The sequence below is a fragment of the Phaethon lepturus genome, unplaced genomic scaffold (assembly GCF_000687285.1).
Source record: "Phaethon lepturus isolate BGI_N335 unplaced genomic scaffold, ASM68728v1 scaffold14067, whole genome shotgun sequence".
NCBI classification, from domain to species: domain Eukaryota; kingdom Metazoa; phylum Chordata; class Aves; order Phaethontiformes; family Phaethontidae; genus Phaethon; species Phaethon lepturus.
The window spans coordinates 7,634-27,695 of NW_010549875.1; the positions used below are offsets into that span (position 1 = coordinate 7,634).

Sequence of the window (20,062 nt, forward strand, 5' to 3'; positions counted from 1 at the left end):
CCAGTGTTATAGGTGGCCCTAGTGTAGTTTGGGAGGAGGTATGTTCAGCTAGTCATGGTGTTGCACAGCAGGACTGTTTCTCAAGAGAAATTTGTTGTTTCTCTTCTGAACTAGAAAGCAGCAAATGTCTACCTAGGGAGACATTTGAAGTCTCCAAAATACATATTACTGGCTGATTGCACATTTAAATTTACCACAGGAAGGGTGTGCGTTAATACTCAGATTTTAACAGTGAGGGTGACTGTAACTCCAAGGGTAGCACTGTGATTTGACTTGCAGAGGTGCTCTCATGAAACTCTTAGAAAGAACCTGTGAACATTTTTCCTAAAGGGAATCTCCAAATCTGTATTTTAAAATCTTTTTTATTTGTGATTGCCACAAGCTGTAACTTCCCACTCTCTGAATGTGATACAGCATAGGTTGATCTGCCTTGTGTGAGGAGATGTTCTTTATTGTTACTATGCTAGCTATGCATTGATCCCTGTCAGTTTAGGGAATGAACAAAATGATTTGTAATTGTTGATAAAAGCAGCCTGGTACCATGCTGAACATGCAGTGCTTGCAGCAGTATTGGAGAAGGTCTCTCAGAAGAAACGCTACGTAATTGTCAAAAGAAAGAATTTGAACAGGAGTGTTTCTGTAGATGAGGTGAAATACTGTTTTCCTAATTACCAGTGGTCCATGTGGAAGTGAATTATTCAAGAATTTTACTGGAACTGGATGTCTGAAAGCTTGTTTTCCTAAGAGTTGAATGGGGCACATACTGTTGCCTCACTGTTTGTTACGGTACTGTAGGACCATTATGTGGCATGAACTGATTAATGAAAGCATTGTTCTTTTCCATCTGTTCTTCCATCCCTCTAAGGAAGCTGAGCTGATCACGAAGTTCTTGCCTATGCTGATGTCCTTTGTGGTGGATGACCACACATTCAATGTAGATCAGAAACTGCCCTCGGAGGAGAAGGGGCCAATTCCCTACCCCAGCACCATTCCTGAAGCTTTCACCAAGTACGTAATCTGCCTTACCACCTTTGCATGTATACGCTTGTTACCAAAGCAAGACATCAAGGAGCCAGCCAACAGTGACAGGAAAAAACACTGTATGTGGTAAAATGAAGACTTACTTGGAGTAAGATTTAGTCCTGGTTAATCAAGCCTGAACTTTTCCATTAGCAGAACAGATTTCCACCATGATTCCTCAAATAAAATTTCTATATAAAAAATAAGATTTCTTGTAATGACCGTTCTTTTGGCAGATTGAATATGAAAGTATTTGGTATTAGTGCTTTCAAATACGCTGCTTGTGTGGCTTCCCAAGCTGTGAATGATGAGTGTTTGAGTGATATTTGAGTGCAGCTGGACAAGTGCCCGTGCTTGGTTCTAAAGAGTGCTATTGCAAATTGTAAAGTTTGCATTTCTGTTAACACAGACAGTCATTCTCTGTTGATAACCCATCACTCCAGGGATGTCAAAAAGATAAATAAAACCTTTGTGTGCTCTGTTGTATCCAGGTCTTGCACTAATTTCCAGCACAATTCTTACCTGTATGCCAGAATCTGGAGTACTGTATCCTGGTAGTTGTGCTCTGCTCTATCACGGTGTTGGTATTTGACCCTTGAGAAACAAAACAGCATTGGACTTTGCATAATTTTTTAGTATTTGGGCTTCTTCTAAAACCCATTTTTAATAGCACTTTTATTATTAATACCATTATAAATGTTCCAAATCAAATCCAGCTGATTGTGAGACACCATGATGTTTGCTGAATGGTAAATTTTTCTGACAGTAATAGTGAACATAGTGATGATCATCTACTCAGTAGCTACTCTTCAGTGGGCTTGAGGTTAGCCACTGCTGTAACTGATTCATTGCTATCCAACAGTGTTTTAAACCCTCTTAAAAAAAAAAATCTGTTTTAGCTTTATTGATTAAGAAAATTTGCTTCTGCCATAACAGATTCTTGCAGGAGAACAGAATAGCTTGTGAGATTGGGCTGTATTACATCCTTCACATCACTAAACAGAGGAACAAGAATGCTTTCCTTAGGCTCCTGCCAGCCCTAGGTAAGTTTTTGTCTTGTCTTCTATAGCTCTTTGCCTTGTAGTGGACACCCAGGATGCAAGTAAACCTGGAGAGAAAGTGATTTCTGAGTCATATATGTAATGTTCTACCTTTGGCTCTTCTGGTGACTTAGTTGTAAGGCCCTGCAGAAGCATTTGTTTTTGTCTGCAGTTCAGACACTTTTCTGCTGATCTGAGAATTCAGAGATAGTGGCTGAAGGTCAGTAGTTGCACAGACAGCAAAGGCTGTATTAACAATGGGACTAGCTGAGAACTGTTTGGAAGTCTGAAAGATGAATGAGACGGTGGTTTAGTTCTGCTGCTGCTCATAGTAATTGCATGTGCCCAGAAATTCTTGGGACTTGGCTTTGTGTGGTGAAAAAACCTGTAACGAAATGGGACCGAACACAACCTTAAATTCTTCCCTGGGTTCTTCACCGACTTACCTGGGGTAAGTTGGAGGAGAGCTCTGAAGCAATCTGAAGTGCAGCTCCCAGTAATGGTGGGGGTGGGGAGGGGTTCACTTCTCACTCCCTCACCCCTGTCCTGGTGTTCTTGGAACCCTTTGCTGAACTGTCAGCTCACTTACATGGGTGAGTTTTCCACTGATAAGTGATTTGTATCTCATGATGCAGTCTGAGAAGTGCAAGGAGGTGGATGTGGCCATGAACAGAGGATGGTGGAGAAGGGTAGTAGAGGACTTTGTGATTTTGGCAGGAGCAAGCTACTCTGTGACTTTAGCCTTGGTGGAGACACGGGCTTTCTACATATTCTTCTCACCCCTCTGCTCCTAATCTTTTGTGTCTGGAAGATCAAAGCCACCTGCCTGGGCTACCTGTTTTAAAAGCCACTAAGGAAATCTCACTGCAAAGTTTTCAGCAAGAATATCTGCTGTGTAGTCAGGCTTTGGCACATCCTTGTCAGTCTCAGTCTCTTTCCTTTTCACGTTGTATAGTCGAGACATTCAGTGACTTGGCCTTCAGTGATATTTTTCTGCATCTGCTTACTGGTAACCTCACGCTGCTGAGTGATGAATTTGCACTGGAGGAGTTCTGCACCAGTCTCTTTGATGGCTTCTTTCTCACTGCCTGCTCAAGGTAAATCTCATTTTCCTCCAGGGAAGTGAGTTTACAGGATAGCTGAGAGAGATTATACTGCTTTGAACTATAGTTTAATAGCTCAGCAAACTCTTCACATATAGTGGAAACATTAGCCTGATGCAGTTTTTCGTCAAGGAAAGGCTTATATTTTGTGATCAAGTTTTTATCAGCAAAATTGTTTAAGTGTTGATTATAAATTACTACCTAAACTGTAATTCATTATTTGTAAGTTGGAGTTGCAAAAGACAATATCCTTCATGCTTTGCAGTAGTCGCAAATATGAAGAGTTAAGTTCATCTCTTTGCAGTATCAGCTGCACGCAGAGAATCTGTTTGTATCTGTTAATTCTGTTAAGTCAGCGTGGTTCAACTGATGGCCTGCAGACCAGATCTGACCTCCAGGAGACTTCCCCAAAAGTGATTAGAACTGCTGTTCAGGCATAGCAGCATGTGCTGCTGCTGCTACCACTTCCTCCACATTTACGGAGGACAAACATCCTCCTGCACGTGCATATGGCCTGTCCAACGGAGACCAGATACTGCCACGTGCTACAGTCTGTGCTTAAAATCTCCCCTTCCTTCCTCATGGTTGCTACAGTTGATCCACTTCTGTTGAATAATTACATTAATTGCTGGAAAGTCTAAGGCAGTGTTAGCACTTTGTAGCACACAGACTACGATTCTCAGGTGATTTGGAAAATTGTAACAAAGCTGCCAGTCTGTGGGTGTGTGAATTATTCTGATACTGTTGCTGTAGCTTTCTTGTTCTCAAGATACTGTTTGTTTATATCAGTTACTCCGCTTTAAAAATACTTCTTGCAGAAAGGAGAATGTACATAGACATGTGCTAAGACTGCTGCTTCATCTGCATCACAAAGTGGCGCCTGCCAAATTAGAGTCTCTCCAGAAGGCTTTGGAACCCACCAAGCAGGTAAGAAGGGAAGCATGAGAAAGGGAAAATTAATTGCAAATGAAAGCAGCTGCCTTTCCAGACGTTGCTTAATGGAACATGTGCTCTGCTTTCCAAGTGTACCAAGTTGTGCCTTACTTGTCTTGTAACTTCCTCTTTCTGTGTTGGTTTCTGTTAAAACACCCAGGGTAATTGCATACTTAGTGTTCTTGCTAATAGCAGCTAGAATGAAGTATGACTCCTGTTTTTTCCCTCCCTAATTCTCATTCTGCAGAGTGGGGAAGCTGTGAAGGAGCTATATAACCAACTCACTGAGAAACTGGAGCTTCGCAAACCTAGTCCAGCCGAAGTGACTGAGACTCCCTCCATGGAACTGCCCTTGCCCTCTGTGCCCACACCAGCCTCACGCTGAGCTATGTCTGTAGTGCAAGAGAGAGACAGCAGAACTAACCCAGTGCTCTGCAGCGTGAAGGCACTGTACTGCCTTTCAAATGTCTGCCTACAGGGTGGAAACAAAAAAAAGCCACTGAAGCTCTTTCAGGAAACATTGCAGTTTACCCAGCTCACTGGCTCTTTGCTGGTTAGAAAACTCTGTATGCAGTGCATTGCAAAGGTTTACTTTTCTTAAAGATAGCTGAGTGTCTTCTTGTAGATCCACTTAAAATCTGACTGTACATTTTTTTTTCAAAAAGAAAATGCATATTTTTAAGCTTGTCATCTTGTATTTTTAAACTCTACTTTAAGAACTGATAAATGAGTGTTTAACTCCATTATGGTTGAGCAGCTAGTGTGTACTCCTGAAGGCTAACCATAGCTTTCTTTGGCTGTTAGTTTGCTCCTCTGTGTCTTCGGAGAAAATGCTCAACAGAAGGAAATGTCAGAGGAGATAAGCTCCACTGATACAATTTCCTGCTTGAGGTTCTGTCTCTTTTGGTACGTGGTAATATGTGCTGTATTAGTCAGAGGTGTGCACCACTGTCACTAGACCAAGAAGCAGTGAACAGCCATCTCAGCTAGGCCCTTACAAAGAAGGCCAAAAATCAAATCATTCTCTCCTTTTCTCCCCACTTTTCTCAAGAGGAGTAGCTTTAAATGACTCCTGGAGCCAGTGAAGGCTCAGTGACTCTCTCTTCACTGAGTCCAGTGAAGAAAACCAAGGCTAGCATGTTCCCCAGTGACAATAGGGTTTGAGTGTAGGTGGAGTGCAATTCTGTCTTTGAAAAAACAGCCTGTTCTTCATGGCTCATTTGTGTCGCTGTCTGTACTGTTACAGTTAATTCCTGTTCTGCTTTTATTGCTGCCTCAGTGTAAGCCTCAGGTAGAGTGTGCAAGAAGATGGGCACAGGAGAAGAATGAGCTGTGTGAGTTTACAACTGACTTTCCACTGCTTTCAGCAGGTGCAATATGCCTGAAAGAATCTTGACAGTCCTCTGTAAGCAGGAAGCTTCCTACATGAATTATTCTGAATCGCAGAGTAATTCAGGTAGGAAGGCAGCTCTGACGGTCTCTGGTCCGCCCTCTGACTCAGAGCAGGGCCAGCCTAGGAGAGGTTGCTCAAGAGCGGGACTTTGTATTTACCTTTGCTGAGTTTGATGAGGTTTTAGCCGGGCCATTTCTCCTGCCTGTTGAGGGAGGGAGGTCCCTTTGAACAGCAGCTCTGCCCAGTGTATCAGCCATGCCCACAACTTGGTATCATTTGCAAACTTGCTGAGGGTGTGTTCTGTCTTCAGATGGTAAATAGAGGCACTAAAAACAGTATTAGCCCCATCAGACCCCTGAGGAATGCCATGAGTAACGGGCTGCCAGTTGGACTTCGTGCTGTTGATCACAACCCTCTGAGCCCGGTGTCCTGCCAGTTTTCCATGCAACTATCTGAACTGTATCGAAACAATTTTGCTATATGGATTCTTCAGACAGTTGTGCCAAAAGCTGTTTAAAGTCGGGGTAATTCACCTGCTGCGTTGCCCTCATCCACCAAGCCAGGCACCTCTTTGTAGAAGATTACTGGGTTTGTCAGGTACAATTAACCCTTGGGATTTACCTACCCGTGCCAGCCATGCCCAGTCCCTTTGTTGTCTGTCATGTTTCTGGATATCATGGGTGGCTTTTTCCCCCATTGCCCCTTGTTTCCTGGGACTTGAACACTCCCAGTGCCAAGTCAGGCTGAGGAGACTTTTCCATTTCCTGAAGCTGTGTCAAAAAAAAAAAAAGAAGAGAAAGAAACAGATGCTAGTTAGTAGAGGTGGAAATCCCTCCCAAAAGCTGCTGACTCCCTCTTTGCATGGTTTTCTTCCTCCTGGGTTCTCAAGTGCTGCATGAGGAAAGTGAGTGTCACCTTTCTTCATTGCCTTGGTGCTTTATTTCTCTTTTTATGCAGGGACTTGTCTGTGTAGGAGACTGGAAAGGCGGGTTGGTTTGTGTCTGTGACAAGGGCACTGTCCTCTAGTCCACATTGCCTTTGTGCGCCTTAACTCCTGGGGCCCGTATTGCCCTTGGCAGGCTCTCAGCAGTTCTGGCATCAGACTTGTTGGAAACAGGAACTGGGTATAACAATTGGGTCTTCCTTGCAAAGTTTTGTTTTTAAACTGTTTAAACTGTCATGGTAACTTACACAAAATAACATCCCACGCTGCTGGCAAACCTTTCGCAATGAACCTGCTCAGGGCCGTGCTCTGCTCAGTCTGGGAGGTTATTGGTGCATTGTTTCTCATTGTTTCTCATTGTTTCATTGGTGCATGGGTTTCTCTCAGTCACTTAAGGTCTCCCTTGGACCGTGTGCTGACTTGGGACTCTCCTGCAGCACAAACTTCTTTTAATCCAGTCTGACGATGTGATTTACTACTTGGTAGAAAAACCTCTTGTGTTTCAGCCTCTACCCACAGTACCGAGATACATGATGATGATTTTTTTCTAGGTTTTTAGATCCACAAAGTAATTGAATCCCAGAGCAGAAACTGGCCATTTCCTGTGCCGGTGGTTGCTTTGGCTGAGGAGCCCTGAGTGGGGACGGCTGCCGGTCCGTGCTCTCTGGGGGTGTGATAAGAGGAGGGACACTTTTCAGAAATGTCGTTTTAGCAGTGAACACCTTTGGTCTGTTGCCATTCTTTGAGATGAGAATAGTTTCACTCCTGTGCCAGAAATGACACAGACTCCAGCTGTGTGTGTAAACCTTTGCACAACCTGCGGCCGGAGCTGGCTGAGCTCACTCTCTTCTACTCCAGACGCTGTCGTATGGGATGGTGCTGCCCTGCGGCACAACTACCAGGTGAAGTACAGCTGGGCTGCGTAAGAATTCTGGGATTTGATCTTTTTTGAATGCGCCTCTGTACATAGCCCTTTGCAAATGATACCAGCCAAGATGCTGTGCAGTGTGCACTGCTGTGGGTGCACACTAGAGGGTGGTGCACCCCTGCCTGCCCTGCCTGCCCTGCCTGTAACACGCTGCTGCTTGGAATCCCTGCCCGTTTGGCTGGCACAAGGAGCTGGAATCGCTCCCTGTTTACACTTATGTCACAGTTCGTCTTTACACCAGGCGTGTGATACCTGTGATACGAAAAAAAGTGTATTCTCTCCAAACCTGCCATGTCTGACTGTGGATTGAATTTTTACAATGAATTCTAATTAGCATGAGCAATCTAGTCATCTCTGTGTGCTTTTCCTCAGAGATCAGGGTAACTAATAGCCCAGAGGTGTTCTTCAGGCTTTTTGGATCGTTAACATTTAACTGAAATTTTACGTTGAGCTGTGAAACAAATAATTTGGATTGAGCTACGTTAGAAGATTGATAGAGCAGAGTAACTGCAATACTCGATAGAAGCAGCCAGTTAACTGAGGCCTGTGCTGGCAGAGGAACCGGGTCTTATATAAAATTAGTGGAAAAGACTATTGTAGTGAAATACTACTTACTGCCAAGCTACCTGACACCCAAAGCATGCCTAGCATCATTTCAAAACACAGCCAGATTCCACCTGACACATTGATTTGATGTAGGATAGCTCTTTGTGGACCAGGATAAAGGAGACCAAACAAATCTCCTTGACCAGAGAGAATACAAAGACTCCATGGATACCCCTCAGCTGTTTTAAGTTCTCTCTATTTTTGCCAGAAACTGTTTGGTTTTTAGGTGATTTCTGGCCTTCTCTCTATAAAACAGTGTAAAGGAAACCTGGCATCGGTTTAACTTCAAAGATAAATGAATTAGTTAATGTGCACATGCAGTGTTGAAAGCAGGAGCATGTTTCAGTTCACCATGCTGGTCCGGCGTATCTGCTCTGTTGGGAGTGTGATACTGGAGACTTCCTTGGTGGATGAGAACGTCAGTTCGCAAAGGAAGGTGAGGGGTTGGGCTGAAATTCCAGCTCTGGGATATTGGGGATTTGTTATCTTGACTCTCTTGCAAACGCTTTAAGAAATGAAATGGCTGAAATCCAGAGGAAAGAATTCTTTCTCAATTTCTGTGCATTTAACTGCAGTGCAGAGCAGTGGAATTTCTTAACCAACAAGGCAAAGAAAGGGGTTAGTCCAACCTCAGAAATGGCTATGGCTTAGGCGTTGGGAGAGACCAGGTATGAGGGAGGCCTTAGAGGTTTTCCCCCAAAACCAGAAGAGGATTCCAGCAGTGCGTACAGCGTGGCGGGGAAGCGTGCAGGATGTGTTCTGCCGAGATGTGTTTGATTCCTGTGCTGAAGTGGCCGGGTTGGGGAAGGCGCGTCGCCTCCACGTTTGGCCTCTCGTCTTGCAGAGGTGAATGCCAAACTCGAGTTGTGCTGAACTTCGCCCTGTGGTGCCCGCGTGAGCACGGGCCAGCCGGGGTCTGCTCTGCTGGGACGGATGAAGCGGCCACTGCTGCCCGCTCCCTCGCCGCTCCTTAGGCCGGTTCTGGGCAGGCGCTGTCAGCGGTCGCCAGGGACCAGCCTTCCCCTTGCAAGGCTGGGCAGGCCTTGGCACAGCCCTGCGCAGAGGAAGCGACGCGTCACAGTCATCTCCCCTGCCGTAAACTCGGCTATAACGCTTGGGCCCATCGTGTTTTTAACCTGAAATGCTAGAAGCAAATACCAGGTCCCTCTTCTAATTTCATGTCTCTGCCCACTGTGCTGCCTCAAGTAAAGCTCGATTTTTAGCCAAAACGAGGAGCAGCGCATCAGGCTTACGAGTGGCCGGCCCTCCTCCCCTTCCTGGCAGGACTCTGGAGTGGCAGAGGTGAGCTCCTGCAGTGATCTTAATAATCTCAGCAGGCACAGGACTGTAGAGAAGCATCCATGTTTTCACGGGATGTGTCCTTCGCTACCTCCTCTGCTGTGCCTGTTCATCACCAGGCAATGGAAGGAGGACTGCTGGTCTTGAGGGCTTCCCTTCCCTGACAGAGGCGGTCAGTCCCAGAGAAAACAGCCTCCCTGATCTTCTTCCTTACTGCTGGGATGCCTGGAGTCCCACCAAATAGTTCTTGTTACGATTTCAAAGGTTGGCTAGTGGGGCAGCGTGCAGTGGAAGCAGGTAGATGTGGCTTCCTGGCCTGATGAGGCCTCTGCTGTGGAGAAGTGCAAACCTGCATGGTAGGTACTAGTTCCCAACGTGCACCTTCCTCTGGTGTGAGTGGGAGGTCAAATTGGGGTGTGATGTGACCATCACTCTGGTTGTCCTGTGTCGTTGGGGGTCCTGACCATCCTGGCTTTGTCTGTGGTTCAGCAAGTCTGTTCCTCCTTCCCTGGAGCTGTGTGAGGCGGGGGTGACACCTCTGTCTTTGGCTTACTGCTCTTTTTTGGGGAAGGGCATGTCCTTTCGCTTGGGAAATGCACAGCCTTTCACTGACCAGCACTAGCTTGCTGACCTGGTGCATCAGCTCAGAACGTGCTGTGAGCTCTGCCTGACCTTGAAAAATCTTCCTGCAGCTCCGCAGGGGTGTTGCTCAGGGGATTTCTCCAGGAGGAATGAAGAGAGGAGCGGTGGGCCAGCAGCATGCTCCTTGCCTGCAGAGCCACACCACAACCTGGCAGAAAGGCGACACTGGTGTGGTCCTCGCTGATGCTGGTTTGGTGCCTTGGTGACATCTACTCAGGTCCTGCTTGGCTGGAACATGCTCAAAAAGAGCATTTTTACTTTAAGAAATAAAAAGGTATTTTAGTACTTCCCTACTACTTAGGCACCTGATTGCCCACTGAGATCCATTCAATTTAGGCGTTTAAGCCTTGGCCTTTTGACAAGGGACCGTGAGTGTCCACTCACTGGCCTTTAGGAGAAGTCTCAAAGATTTAGACCTTTTATCTCTGGCACCTTCTTTGCTCTGAAGCAGTGGGAGGACAAGGAAATGGGGGAGCTTGGCAGGTAGGGTATAGCTGCTGTTACAGCAGAGTGTTCAGAAGACTTTGATCTGAAGAACGCTTCAGTTGTGCTATGGCCTCAGTAGGATCATTAGGGGTGCAGCAAGAAACTTCATTGCACCAATTTCCACCCATAAGAGGAAGCCCCTTGTCCAAAAAGAGGGCTGGATTCTGACAGCCTGCAGCTCCTGCACTTCTCTGGATTAAACCTAAATTGTTGGAGAAGAAAAGCCATGAAATCATCCTCCTGGAGAGCACTGGTTGCCAACTTCTGGTTTCCAACACATTGACACCATTTCCCAAACAGTCCCACAAAAGCCACAGCTGGGACCCATGTAAGGACCGGCTCTGTTAGGCTGGGCCTTAAAGGATAATAAAAGCTGTGGACCCAGCAAACGGAAGGCATTGTCATGCATCTTCACAAATCCGAATGCTCAAAAGCATCTGCTTGTTGCCAGAACACCGTGTCCTCCTCAGTGCTGTGGGCTGTGGATCCGTTGGAAAAGTGGTTGGGAACAAGAGGTTGTGATGCAGATGGCTGGAGAGAGGATGGACATTTAAAAGGAGTGTCTAACAAAGTCTAGAGCAGATGCTGCACAGCAGAAAACTGAATTATCACACTCCAAGATACTTTTCTGGTGGCGCTGCTCTACAGGCTTTACAGTTGTCTTCAGGTTAATTCTGATGAGTTGTGTGTGGTGGAAAACTTGTATGGGCCTTTCCCTTATCCAGCTTCCTCAGGATGAATTTGGTGCTTTGACTTTGGAAGAGTTGCATCTAGCCCAGAAAATGAAGTGACATGAAAAATCTTTTTAATTCCTTTTTCAGGATAGTTCAGCCATTTGAGAACACCACAGATTTTGCCTGTAGATATATATAAATCTACTTCTAGCTGCTCTAAATGCTATTTTGGATCTCCTCACGCGGGGGTTGTGTCTCAGTCAAAGGGAGGTGGTGTTTGGAGGTGACCAGCAGCAGGGCTGCGTGGGGCAGGAGCTGTGCCGCAGCCTGTACCCGCATGGTGTTGGGTTGATGGTTGGACTTGATGATCTTAAAGGTCTTTTCCAACCTTAGTGATTCTGTGATTCTGTGCTCTGAGTCTCTCCCAGAAGCAGAAAGGAGACTGAACAGCACAGGGCGGTTTAGGGAGTTTCTGGCCTTTATTGCAATTTTGATGGATGATGCACAGATGCTTCTTTATGTTTTCTTTTGTACAGCGGTAAGAAGTCTCTCCTGGCATACAAATGCCATTATGAATACAGCTGTCTCTCTGGAGAGATGTCTTGATGGAGCAGCCTTTCAGGAGAAGTAAGTATTTCTGCAATTGTATTTGCAGCTCTGATAGATCCCATTGTGACCACAGAGCTCTCTGGATTCTCCAGCTTGCTTTCTCACCTTTATTTCCCCTTTGGGCTGTTACATTAATAAGGGCTGAGCCCAGCAGGGCTTGTGGACCCGTCCAGGTTCTGTCCCCACAACTCTGGACCCACAGACATGCTCTGGGTATCCTTGCCAGCACTCTCCCTCCACCAGAGCCAGGCTCAGCATTAAAAACAAGGGGCAAGTCAGCTTCTCGGAGGTTCAGGTGGGTGTAAAACATGGATTAAGGGCAGCTCCGCCCAAGTTCACGTCACTCTGTGTTGAGGACGCATCAGACGGGGTTTCAGCTCTGTGGTTGCTCCAGCCATTGCCGTTCGTGCAATTCTGCATTCACTGCTCCATCCTAGGTCCTCTTCTCTACTTCTTGCCCTGGGGCACCTGGCACTTACTGCCATCATCTTCAGCTCCATCGTCTTCTCTGCTGCTGTCTCCTCTCCCTTATCTGACCCCAGCAGGCCAGGCAGTGTGGATGGCAGAGATCTTGCCCATCTAGGTGAGGGCAGGCGCCTTAACCCCTTCCTTCAGCCGGGTTCCTGGGGGAGGCTGGCAGACGGTGCTTTCATGGCCAGGGTGGCAGGACGTGCCCCCGGGCCACGCGTGGGTGGCTTGGCTGGGCAGAGAGAGGGGTGATGTGCGGCTGTGTGTGCTCAGGCCCCACTCCCTCTGCGTTTCCAGCTTGGTGGCCTCTGCCTGGGCGCAAAGCACAGCTCAGCTTGGGGTGTTTAGGGACCTGGGGCTCACTCACCTTGTACTTGCCTGTTGTCAACCTCGTGTGCTGGGAATTCACTTACAAACTGCCTCTAGTTTTGTGTTGGGTTTATACGTCAGCCCCTAACAATCAGACTTTTCTGGCAGGAGACACTGATGTTGGAAAGCTTCTTGCTTTCTAGGGGAATCGGGTCTTAAGCCTGGCTAATACCATCCTCTGTAGTGCAAAAAGGACTGTCAGCGAAGAGAGGGGTATCCGCTGGCATGTAGAGACCACACCACAGGTAACGAGGTCAGTCCAGCACGAAGGATAACTTCACGGAAAGCAACTGAACCACCTGCGTGGGTGGATTTTGGCCTGCTGGACCTGCAAGGGGAGTTTGATGAGACGGATAAAGCTGAACAACAGGATGCAGTGAAACCAGCTTCCATTTCTTGGAAAACAATTGCACAAGGGGCAAAGGTATCTCACCTGGGCTTATAGACGGCTACGCTGCGGTGAGTCCATGTCGCTGCTTCTCCTGATCGGCAGGGCCTGTGCTCGGGAGAGAGGAACGCACGGTTATTAGAGCACGGCTTCCCCATCTGCCTGCGTTAAAGGCAGCAGCCCAGAACTGGGTATCAGCGTCTTTCTCTCCTTCTTCTCCAGGTTCTGTGAACGGCCGTCCTACAGCAAGGAAAAATAATTCTAGCCATCCAGCGTGAGTCAGACTAAACCCGTGCTGGTTCTTGTGCCGTTGTCATAGGAAAAAAAAGTCCCGAACTCAGGAAACAATTATTACTTGTAGTTTTTAATATTATTTTTTTCCCCTCAGAGTAGCATCAATTTGTTGTGCCAAAACTGTGCGGTCTGAGCAGGGTTAACAGAATGAAAAAGTGGTGAAATGTTTATAAAATCCTAGCGATGAGTCATTAGCAATCCGATACAAAGCAATCTGATGATTAAGAGTGCAAGTTTCATATTACCACTTTTTCAACCACATTTGTAGGTAGAAGCAATTAAAAATCCTCAGAAGAAATGTGTCTCAGAGCATCTGTTCTTTGTCTTTTATTAACTGTTGGCTCGTATGAGGCTATGGAAGGTGCTGACAAGTTCTGCAGTACCTCTTTTTCTTTTCAACTCTGAAAATCCATTTTCCTGTCCGCTGTGAAGGCCGAGATCTGTTCTCTTCTGGCTCTGTCGGCAGTTGTGTTTCCACTTTCCTCTCTGGTTCCAGATCTGTTTGACTTCTGAGCTTGGGAAGGAAGCACTGAAGTGGATGAGAGAGGAGAGAGATGTGTCTGCAGGTGACGTTTATTCCCCTGAACTGGACACGAAGCCTCATTCGAGATGTCAGGGTCACTGGGCCGGAGTCATTACTGACTGGCGAAACGAAGCCTGGGTAGCAACAACAAAACATCTGGTCCAGTAGGTCATAGCCAGGTCTGTTACCAGCCCACGGCCTACTCCAGATGGGCACTGTGGTCTCTGTTTAATCTCTAATGAATAATCATCTAATTACAGAGGGCTTTATATAAGCAGGTTCCTTGAAGAGCAGCCAAAGGGCAGAGGAGGGAGTCTGTTTTCCATCTCGCCTGTCCCGGCAGGACGGCATTCATGGGCTTTGGCTGAGGCCAAGTGGGTATGGAGATGCGGGACGCGGCCCTGCAACCAATGGGATCCTGCTTGGGGTATTTGGAGATGCCAGACCCTCACACCTCAGGGCCACCTTCACTAGCACCATGCCTAAGTCGAGGTACTTCCATGGGCTGGTGCTTGTGGCCTGGCTGCTACCTGTGGGGGGTCACTGTATCCGGATGCCACAGGAATTTTGGACCGTGACCCCGTGGCCTGTTGAAGGAGCTGCTTGGCCTGATCTTTCAGTTCGGCCGGTGTGGGGGAGGTTTGATGCTTCCAGTCCTCGACTATCCTGTTAGCAAGAGGAATCCCTGCAGCCTTTCGGCCTGTGGGAGGGGAATGCGGATCACTGTCCTTTCAGCAAAGATCAGAAGTTCCTCTAAAAAGCCAATAATTGCAACAAGTCAAACACGCAGTTTAGGTCAACCCTGATTTACTGTAACAAAACAATTATTGTTGCCTTTCTGTGATGCAGTGTGGAGATAGTGTGAGTTCTGGGTCAATGGCGAGCCTTAGGAAGGGTGGTTTTTCTGCTTTGTTAGTCAGTTATGCCATCTTCCAAGTGGAAGAATGCGGCAACGGGTGCTTCCAAGGAGCCTGAAGGAAGGTGACTTGCCCTTGGGGCTGCAATGAATATAAATACTAAGTGGCACCTTCCATCTCTGTTTTTTAAAATCCCTTTACCAGTAAAGAGGTCTAGATTGTCATCCAACAAAGAGGGAAATAGGCCCCGAGTAGCAGAATGACATACTCTGGTTCCTCAGTGCCTTTGCTCCAATACACAACAGCCCAAAGGAATGGGAATGCTGCACGGTCAGGCTTGCAAGGAGTGAAGGGCTCGGTGACTGCTCAAGTATTCTGTTTTTTTCTTCCAGCCCAACTAGCTGGATTGAGTGCTTTGGACAAAGGAGCTTGGCCTCATTTCCACCCTGGTTTCACAAAGGAATTGCAAAGCTGCACGTGCTGCTGCTGCAGAATGAGGTTTTATCGGTGCATCGGTGGCTCAGCTCTGTCGCCATTCCTTTTGAGCCTGCTTACACCGTGAGCTGAAAGAATTGTCCTTTGCACGGGTTTCTGCCCCATCAAAACTGGGGCCAACTGCTTTGTACCCCAGAGCCTGCTTTTAATTTCCTTCTCTTCTTCAGAGCCTGCCTGAGTTCCAGGCTCTCTGATAGCCTCTCAGGTCCTGCTTCTCCCTCACTTCAGGCTTGGGGAACTTTTTCCCATGCCACTTTTTTCATGCAGCCTTTATCCATATTTGACGTACTTGTCATTTTCGTAGAGTTGTCTGAAAACAGCAGGAGAGAGAGATGATGCATCTGAGGAGTGTTGGCTCTTAAGTAAATCCTTTTGCAGAACAATGGACAACTGGAGAAGCCTTGATGGCTCTGGTCTGCAGGTAGGGTTCTGTTTCAGCACTCAGCTGCCTATGTTACGTGACAGCCTCGTCTACACATTTTCTTGGCATATCTGTCTCTTACTGATGACTATCAAATTGTGCAACAGCCCAGTTGTTAATTGCCCCAAACCCTTAGGAGTCCCTAGGGAGTTTGCTAACTGCTTCTTGACTCTACTGAGAGTATTTGCACAAATTGAAGGACCCACGCAGGTGCTTCTGCTCCCATCAAACCTCTCCAGGACAACGCTGAGGCTACGCCCTTGGGCTGAATTTATGCACCAGTGCAGACTGGGGGGCAGAGGGGAAAACACCCACAGCTTCGCGGGGGGTCTTGGGGTGCCCTGCTGCTGTGGGGGATGCCTGTACCCCCTGTACCCCGTGGCCACTGGAGGGGCCCTTCATCTCCTGCCCTGCCCTCCCAAACCCAATTTGGGCTTTAATGACCCTAAAATCAGCCTTTCCAGTTCTCTTTTTTAATAATTTGTCAAAGAACTTACCACTCGTGACTAGTCACCAAGCTGTTTGGAAACCAACTGCCGTATAAAGAGCTGTTGGCTCTGGCAATAACTCACGCGTTGTTGGCTTTTCTACCTTGGGTAGTATTAAGGATGAATTGGTGACATTTTTAACAAAGAATTGTGTGTTAATGTTCAGATAACTTTAAGACTCGAGAAGATTTTCAGACCTAGGCAATGTTTGCTTGGCTATTGAGGATAGTAAAAGAGCAGAGGCAGGGCAAGAAGCAGTCTGCAGTCTGTTTGGATTTTAAAAGGAGCATTAGTCAATCAAGCTGTAAGGTTCAGCAACAAGCCAGATTTTTAAAAACGATTTTGCATTTAGAAGATGGAGCACCTGATATAAAACTAGGAGTAAGTTGTAATGAGTTATCCTGCCACTCTTACCCCAGTAATTTCTCTCTTTGATTTTGTGTAAAAAGCTGCTCTCCCCTGGAACAACGGAGTCACGTTGTCTTTACTCATTAAAAATTGCATGTGTATAAAATATCAGTGTTGTCTAGTCTGAAATCCCTCACTGTGTATGACTTGTACCATACATCAGAACCCATCTCCCGCAGCCTGGCAACTGTCTCCGTTGCTATAGGAACAGCTCCACCGTCCTTTCATGGAGAACCTCAAGTGTTCCCATGTTCGTGGCTGCTAGAACACCTCTGGTCCTTGCTTGTGTCGTTCGCTTGCTCGCTCCCGTCCGTGCGGTCTCCTCCTCCCCATTCACAGTTACTCAGCACTTCTGGGCTCATAAAGGAAAGAACGTTAGTTAGCTGAAGGAAAGTCACACAGTACTCCGAGGTGCACGTTTGACCGGGACGTTGATACTGCTGTTGGGTTTATTTAATATGCAGATGTACCTTGTAATTAGTGTCCCCTTAATGTGCATTAAATTTGAACTTAATAGAAGACCATCAAAGACCCCATCCCCAACGGGCAAAAGTTTCTGGGGAACATCTAACCTCAAGTGTTAAACCCACAGGTAACGTAACCCGAGGGAGCTGAGGAGAAGCTTCCTCACGGTAAGTTTATTGTGAGATTATGTATTACGTGGCTGTCACGCCTGCCCTTGAAGAGCTGCACTGACCAGCGCGTTGAACCCCGCTGCGCGTTAGATAGCAAGCCCAGCGGCCCGTGTGTTTGTGTGGGAGCTGTGGAGTTGAAGATCCCGAGGGTCACTGTACTTGCCCCTCCCCTGGGCCTCCTTTTCCGCACTGAATTGGCACGGCTCCGTTAAGCAAAGGTAGGTTGTTCGATCTGCCTTCTTGGTTCTAGATGATCCCGATAACTAAATAGTTGTCGAGGGCTTACTGTTTCACTTATGGGAAGATTTCACTGGAATAACACGAGTTTTGAGTAAGATGGTCTTAGAAAGATATTTTTGGGTGCATTTTTCTGTTTGATTGATACAGGTGTCTAAACAAGCCTGGGTTATGCCTTTATCCTGCTAGAAATACCAGGCACATGTATGGCATCGTGTCCTGGGGATTTCCATGGCGGAAGGAAGGGAGAGGCCGAGGGGATCTGGTGTCACAACCAAATCTCAGCTGAGCAAGATCCTACGCTGCTGAATGGAAAGAGGTCGAGGGGCTGGGAGAGGAGCCGTGGAAAAGACTGGAAGCTGTGGCACCAGGGTTTTCCTGCATGTCAGAGCTTTGCCACTGGGGAAGCAGCAGCTGAAGGTTTAGGCAAGGAATAATAACAAGGACAACAAAATAAGAGCATGAGAAAAGTGAGCAGAAGATTTCTCAGCTGCAAACTGCTCGCTAACACTCCCAATCAACATTGGCTCAGTGCAGTCCAAAATCTTGAGACACTGGGAAGAGACAGTTCCGAGAATCCCTAGTCATTGACTGGGGTTTTTAATTTATTCTTTGCAGCCAGACAGTGCTCCCGTTGCCGGCTTGCGGGCACAGCAGCCAACTCTCCCCCCGCCGCCGATCGAAGGAGCGCTGCCGAAGCGGGGCTGCTCCTGCGATGAAAGTGTAGGAAGCTCATGGCTGCAGAGTAACGCAGACAAAGCACGGGTGAGAGGGAGACAAAAGGGATGGAGTCCCAGAAGATGTGATCCACCCCGTTAAAGGAAACGTCCGTAGCCTCTGCAGCTGTGTTTATGCTGCTTCACGCAATAGGCACCAGCCTCTCATCCCCCTGGGGGATTTTTACAGCATTAATTCACTCTGCACAAAACCCAGCCTGCAAGGCTCCTCTTCAGCAGTGACCCTTTCATCCCTCCAGCTCCCCCCGCTCCCGAGAGCCCTGCCCGCAGGAGCTGCACCCCTCCGGCTGCCCTCCCGTTGCTCTCGATCAAATGTCACCTGTACCCAATGAAGCGGACCCCGAAGTGCCACGAATGGATCCCAGGATTCTTATTTTCCTCCTCTACGTGATGATCCTTCATGAGCTGGTGAGTGGCTGGATGGAGTACCAGAAGCAGATAGCCAAGCCGAAGAAGCAGGCGGGTCCGGTTTGGTCTTCCAGGTGAGTTAATGCCTGTTACGCTTCCAAAAGGTGAATAGCTCGGGTATGTTCTGATGAGGGAGACCGTCTTTTGTGTACATACCTCGGTCCTTATTGATGCGTGTGTGTGTATCGTCTGCTGTGTGTTAGTGCACAGAGGTAGGGTTAAGGTCCGCTCATCCTTTGAGCCTGTATTGTCTGAACCTACTGTGCATTTGTAGATATGCAGATAAATATGCCTGTGATTTGGGGGGGGGGGGGGGGGAAACGTGCTGTAACTCAGCATATTTCCTGTGACTCAGGTTCCCAATCAACATACCTGGAAGAGAAAAACGTGGGTAGCACAAGGAGCTACGCTTTATGCATGATATTCGTCAATGAGGCACAAACCTCTAGAGACTCTTCGCAATCGGAGTATTTCATGTAAAACCACTCGCGTGCATGTCACTATCTCGCCGTCTCCTCCCACTCTCTGGGCTGTGCCCACTACACTAATCCCTTCCTTGTTTTCTGCCCAACAACAAAAATGAGCTGGAGAAATAAGGACGTAAAAAAAAAAATGCTGCATGTCCTTAAAATTTAGATATTCTGCAAACATCTTTGTTCATTCTTGTTCACTTGTAATAGTATTTGGGGTAATGGTGGTCTTAATATTGTTGGGGTCTTATAATGAAAGAGAGATCTCTATATAGATCTCTATATAGATACCACTATCTATTAGTGTGATTAGTGACTCGCACCCCCGGACCCAAAATTCACCTCTTGCCAGATCTCAGGCAATGGCACACCAACGCCTCGTAGCTTTGGACCTAAAAAGATGCCTGTGACCCAGTTTGCTCTGGGTCTGACAGCCGCAGCACGAGCGCGCAGCGCTCTCGGCTCCCTCCTTATCCTAATCCTCTGACGTGCAGCAATCCCAGCCGCAATTACAGCCCCACGGTGCTTGGCGCTGCACGTACACACCCCGAAGGTGACTCCACAGACGAGACCACCGAGAGAAAGACGTGGTGTAAGGATGCACCCGTGGCTTGCTGAAAACCAGTAGCCAGCAGATATCAGTCTCCTCGTCTGCAGTTCAGGGATAAATTCACTGTCTGAATTTCCAGACCAGCAAAACTGAACTGCACCTTGCACTGTCTAGTTGCACAAGTAAAACGATTAGCGCTGGGAACGCAGCCATGGGTGGAGACAGCTCCAGTACAGAAATAGCTTGAAAGCGATGGGGCTGCCTGGAGTAGAATTGAGGTTAGAGGCAGCTTTCCTCGCTGTCTTCGAGGAGGAGAGCAGGGAGGCCTTGGGCAGTAGCTTGTGCCGAGGTCTGAGGTACCCTGGTGCTAGCAAACGGATGCAATGCGGAAAACCTCATGGAATAATTTTATTTACTAGCAGCCACCAAACAACTTGCAGCAATCAGCCCGGTTAATGTCACAGGACTGAGCTGTGTTTTGGTTTTTGTTTTTTTTTTTTTTTACAAGAACCTAAGGGTCCCCCATCAAACCCAAAAATCTCTAGGGGCTCCACCTAACCCAGCCTCATCTGGGGACCAAGCTGGATGACTTGTGGAGGGCCCCACACCCTGGGGGCACCGCAGCCATCTCCATCGGA

The 20,062-nt window shown here is 47.4% G+C and overlaps 1 protein-coding gene across 1 annotated transcript in view; it reads left to right on the forward strand.

Annotated features, from left to right (window-relative positions):
* The window catches only part of NELFB (negative elongation factor complex member B), a gene marked incomplete at its 5' end in the record, with an annotated part of 12,263 nt that extends 7,485 nt beyond the window's left edge, over nucleotides 1-4,778 (forward strand). Inside the window, 5 exons of the mRNA XM_010290387.1 lie at nucleotides 866-1,008; nucleotides 1,957-2,063; nucleotides 3,016-3,157; nucleotides 3,982-4,090; nucleotides 4,344-4,778. Of these exons, the coding sequence (XP_010288689.1) occupies nucleotides 866-1,008; nucleotides 1,957-2,063; nucleotides 3,016-3,157; nucleotides 3,982-4,090; nucleotides 4,344-4,481 (639 nt within the window). The remainder of the gene's footprint in view (nucleotides 1-865; nucleotides 1,009-1,956; nucleotides 2,064-3,015; nucleotides 3,158-3,981; nucleotides 4,091-4,343) is intronic.
* Between the last annotated feature and the right edge of the window lie 15,284 nt (nucleotides 4,779-20,062).